Source organism: Vicia villosa, unplaced genomic scaffold (assembly GCF_029867415.1).
Source record: "Vicia villosa cultivar HV-30 ecotype Madison, WI unplaced genomic scaffold, Vvil1.0 ctg.000045F_1_1_1, whole genome shotgun sequence".
Classification (NCBI taxonomy): Eukaryota; Viridiplantae; Streptophyta; class Magnoliopsida; order Fabales; family Fabaceae; genus Vicia; species Vicia villosa.
Window position 1 is genome coordinate 607,750 of NW_026704977.1, and position 4,460 is coordinate 612,209.

At 29.0% G+C, this 4,460-nt stretch overlaps 1 protein-coding gene across 1 annotated transcript; it reads right to left on the minus strand.

Annotated features, from left to right (window-relative positions):
- Window positions 1-378: 378 nt before the first annotated feature.
- Window positions 379-951, minus strand: LOC131622897 (uncharacterized). Its single transcript, XM_058893912.1, has one exon. The coding sequence runs from the start codon at window positions 853-855 to the stop codon at window positions 556-558; it is 300 nt and encodes a 99-aa protein (XP_058749895.1). The 5' UTR covers window positions 856-951; the 3' UTR covers window positions 379-555.
- Between the last annotated feature and the right edge of the window lie 3,509 nt (window positions 952-4,460).

Sequence of the window (4,460 nt, forward strand, 5' to 3'; positions counted from 1 at the left end):
GATTAGTGGATTAAATCCTCAGTTGAGGTAATAGGGTGGACTGGAGTAGTTTCGTTAACAACGAACCAGGATAAAAATAATTGTGTTAATTGTTTTTATCTTACAAATTTTTGAAGTCACACTTATTCAAACCCCCCTTTCTAAGTGTTTTTCTATCCTTCACCTTAGACCAACAATTTTCTTAACTCAGCTAACAAGTATACGGGGTAATTGAACAATTTCACTTTCTGATCAGTTTTTATTAGTTATATTATAATTCAACACATTCCATAATATACAATTAAAATCCAACTTTACGATTCAAAAATCTTTGACCGGTTTTCTTAATTAGTAAAAATATTTTAGGAATCACAAATTGGACTAAAATTATCAAAGAAGGCAAATAAATAAAGAAAACCACAAGCTTTAGTAATTTCTATCTTCTGTGAGTAACATGACAATTAAAAAAAGGGTAAAAAAACATGAAAAAAGAGAAAATAAACCCTTAAATAATTTACACTAAAACATGAGAACTACAAGGTTGTCTTGTCTCATTCAAAAAAATGCTTTAGAGATCTATTCTTCATCTTCTTCATCAATCCAAACCATCAAAGAGAGGGGGTTTGGTGACAATTTTGATTTGCTATTGTCAACAACATCAAAAGATTGTGCCTTGTGGGTGCAAACCAAAGAAGAAGTTGAAGGGGTGGTTTTGATCATGGTACTATCTGGTTGTTGCTGCTGATCCTGACGATGATCTTCAGTGTTTGGTGTTTGGAGAGGAAGCACGGTGGGAGAAGCAGTAGATTGTTGAGGTTGCGGACGAGGGTAGAAGAGATCAGTGGGGAAAAAGTTGTATTGTTGAAGACCAGCCATCAAAGAGTGAAACTAAGAATGTTTTTGGAGTATCTTATTTTTTTTTCTTAGTAGAAGTGGTTATTGGTTATGTGAAGAGGTGTATTTATAGAGATAGATAGAGAGAAAAAAAGTGGAAAATAGATTCTAAACTCTTCTGGTTTGGTGATATGGGAATCAAGGGATTTTCTTGGTTTTTAACGTACAATAACTGTTTAATTTGTCCGGTTTTCACTCTTGATATACTGCGGCATTCAGGAAATTAGTTTGTAGTTTAAATTTGTTGATAATTTATAAATTTTACAATTTTAGAAAATTTATTTGAAAAAATTTTAAATCCAATTTATTACTATATATTTAAAAAAATGTGATTTACCTTCTATATTTTTTTTTTAAAGTTTATATAAATTTAATTAAATATAATACAAACTAATATACAAGGGATTCCGTTCTCTAAACTTGACTAGCCTATAAAATTAATTAATTATAAATTGACATGATTAATTAATAAATAAATTATATTATATTTAGTTATTTAATATTTAAATATTAATTATTGATGAATTAGTTGATTGAATTTTATGTTTGATTAATAGAATGAATTAAACCATTCAATTAAATTTAATTAAAAATCTCTATCTTTATGTGTTTAATTATTTAAACATAATCCTTAAAATTCATTCGATTAACATATTTAACAAAACTTAATATCTGATACAATTCGACTTTTTTATAATTATATTTTTGAATTTTTAGATTTGAAATTATTTCAAATTAAATATTTTAGACACAAATTTATAGAATAGTACATTATGCAATTATTGATAGCTATGTGTTCACTTGAAAATATAATTATTGCAATTATTTTTTTAGCAGTTATTAAGGCAATTTAGCTCTGCTAGTTTTCATAATTTCTTTGATAGTCCAACATGTATTCAAAATATTATTATTAATGAAATGAATTAATCGTTTCCCGTCAAAAAAAAAAAAGGCAATTTAAATTGCATTATTCTTATTTATATTAAAATAAAATCTTATATTTTTATGTAAAGATTTACATTTGATTCATGAACCTTTGACATAATATTGTCTAAGTTCTCGCGATTACATTTTCAACGACTTTATAAAAAAGCTGAATATCATAGTCTTTTAGACTAGTCATAATTATTTTCAATCTCATGTTATAATTGTGGAGAAATTTGTGATATTTTCTTGTTTTTTGTTAATAAAATTTTTATTTTAAATAAAATATAATCATTCTTAATTTACAAAATTATAATCTACTCTATCTTGAATATAATTATATAAAATTTACTTAGTAGATACTTAAATTTATTTTAATTATAATAAATATTATGTTCTATTAATAATAATCATATCTTATTATTATTATTTTACTATTAATATGATTTATTTTTTGTTCGATGTATTTGTGATGGCTTGATTATGTCAATTATGATCAAGTTCCTTATGAGTATTAAATATAAAAGAGTGTGATCATCATTATCATCATTCATCTCATCTAAAATTAATCATGCATGATTTGCTTACCTCACAAATATAAAAAAAAAATGTGTTTGCTTGTTTCACAAGACATGTGATTGGTCAAGAAAGCTCAGGCAATTAGGGTTTTGAGATTCTCAAAGGGACTCGACTTTCTCATATGCTCAAGTGATTCCCATCATCATTATTTAAGCTCAAGAATGCTTCAAAACAATATCATCAACTTTCAAATTCATCTGGCAGACCAATTAGAATTTTTACCTAATTCTTTGGGGAAATTGACTTTTGGTCAAAGCAATGTTTTATGGCTAAAAACATGATTCAAGGATCTCAAGTACTTCATTATAGCCCACTTATATAATTCATTTGGCTAGAGAGTTTGATTCAATTGGTATTGGAAAGATTGCAATTCAATTGGCAAAAATCAACTATTCAAGATTTACCTTTGACTTTTGGTGTTTTTGTCAACTATGGACTTCTAAGGTCAAGGATCATGAAAATATGATTATTGAAGTCATTTGATCAAGTTTAATCAAGAAAATCAACCAAAAGTTTCAAAAGTCAAGATTAGGGTTTGTCGAATTTTTCTAAGTTATGAAGATTTTGCATGTTCAAGTACTTAACTTTGAAAGCGTGTAACTTCTTCACCAAGCCATCATTTTTCATACTCAATTGATTAAATTAAATAGAAAATTTATACAACAACTTTGTCCTTGAGGATGAATTCCCAAAAGGTGCAAGGATTTTGAGTTATGAAGCTATGAAGATGATGTCCCAAATGAAAACACTTAGAGAAATTTACAAGGCAGTTTTGATCCAAAAAAATGTTTGACTTTGAGGCTATTTTCAACAATGATTTCTTTTGAATTCAGAAAAACTCCAAACATGAAAGTTGTAGAGGATGTTTTTGACTTTTCAAAAAGTACAAGAACTCATTCACAGCATGTGTGAGATATGAGATTCGGAGAGATGAAGTTGGCCTTTCAAACCTAAATTATAGGTGATTTGCAAGACATGAACTTGAGCAAATCATAAACCAAATCCGCATATTCATTGATTACATGCCATATTACTTGTAAATATCTCCTTAATCATAATATTGCACAAGTTTTTGAGGCATTACACATTGATTTGAAGCATTATTCAAGAGTTCATACCATTTATGGACTGTTTTGCCAAAAAGACCACACTTCCTTTTGCATAAAGAAGCTTTAATCACAAAGTCCACTTATCTTGAGCTCCTACATTGCTTCTTCTGTACTCAAACAACTTTGATGCTCAAAAGCAACACCTCTAAAGTGCCAACCACCCTAGAGGAGCCTTGTACCTTGTCTTTGGATTCCATGAAACTTCAAGTTGCATTTCTACCAAACCATGAAACTCAAAGTTGTGGAAACTTCACCCTTGATTCCTCCATAATCTACTATAAATATAGGCCTCCACAACATCATTTAACACACCTCAACACACTCTAAATCCCTCCAAACTCTCTGCAACTTAGAATTGCTCTTGAAAACTCCATTAAAGCTTCAAAGAGCAAATTCTTCTAAACTCTTTCCTATTGTAAATTTCTTGCAAGTTCATCATTCAAACACATTCCGTATAGCATATAGACACTTCTGTATGCATCAAAAACCAATTGAAACACCTTGATTAAAATCTCATCATCTCACTTTTCCATCATTGCAACTTGAGTTGGCCAGAAGGATTGAAACACTTTCAAACTAAAGCAAGCATTGCAAAACCTTCCTGTGAGTTCACTCAAGTTGTAGGGATCATCACATCACCTCCAGGAGTGCCCAAACTCCATACTCGATTCTCACTTTAGAGGTAAGTTAACTTGATTTTGAACTTCATATTAAGAGCACCATTCAGAATAACTCTCGATTCTATCTTGTTTGATATATATAATGATCAGAAAGAAGAAAGAAAATATCTTAAATGGGAAGTTTTTGTTCCCTAGTGAGCAATTAATAATTTATAATGTTACCAAAATATCCTTTCTTCTACCAAGAAGTAAAGGTCTGTCGAATTGAGTAATACTTAATCTCTTTTAAGTTCACTAATTACTCTATTTGTTTCACCGGAAGGAATAGAGCACTTAAGAGGATATGGGATATTAC

Excerpts from the sequence above, each read along its gene's own strand:
- LOC131622897 (XM_058893912.1), bottom strand. The coding sequence starts at position 855 with ATGGCTGGTCTTCAACAATACAACTTTTTCCCCACTGATCTCTTCTAC.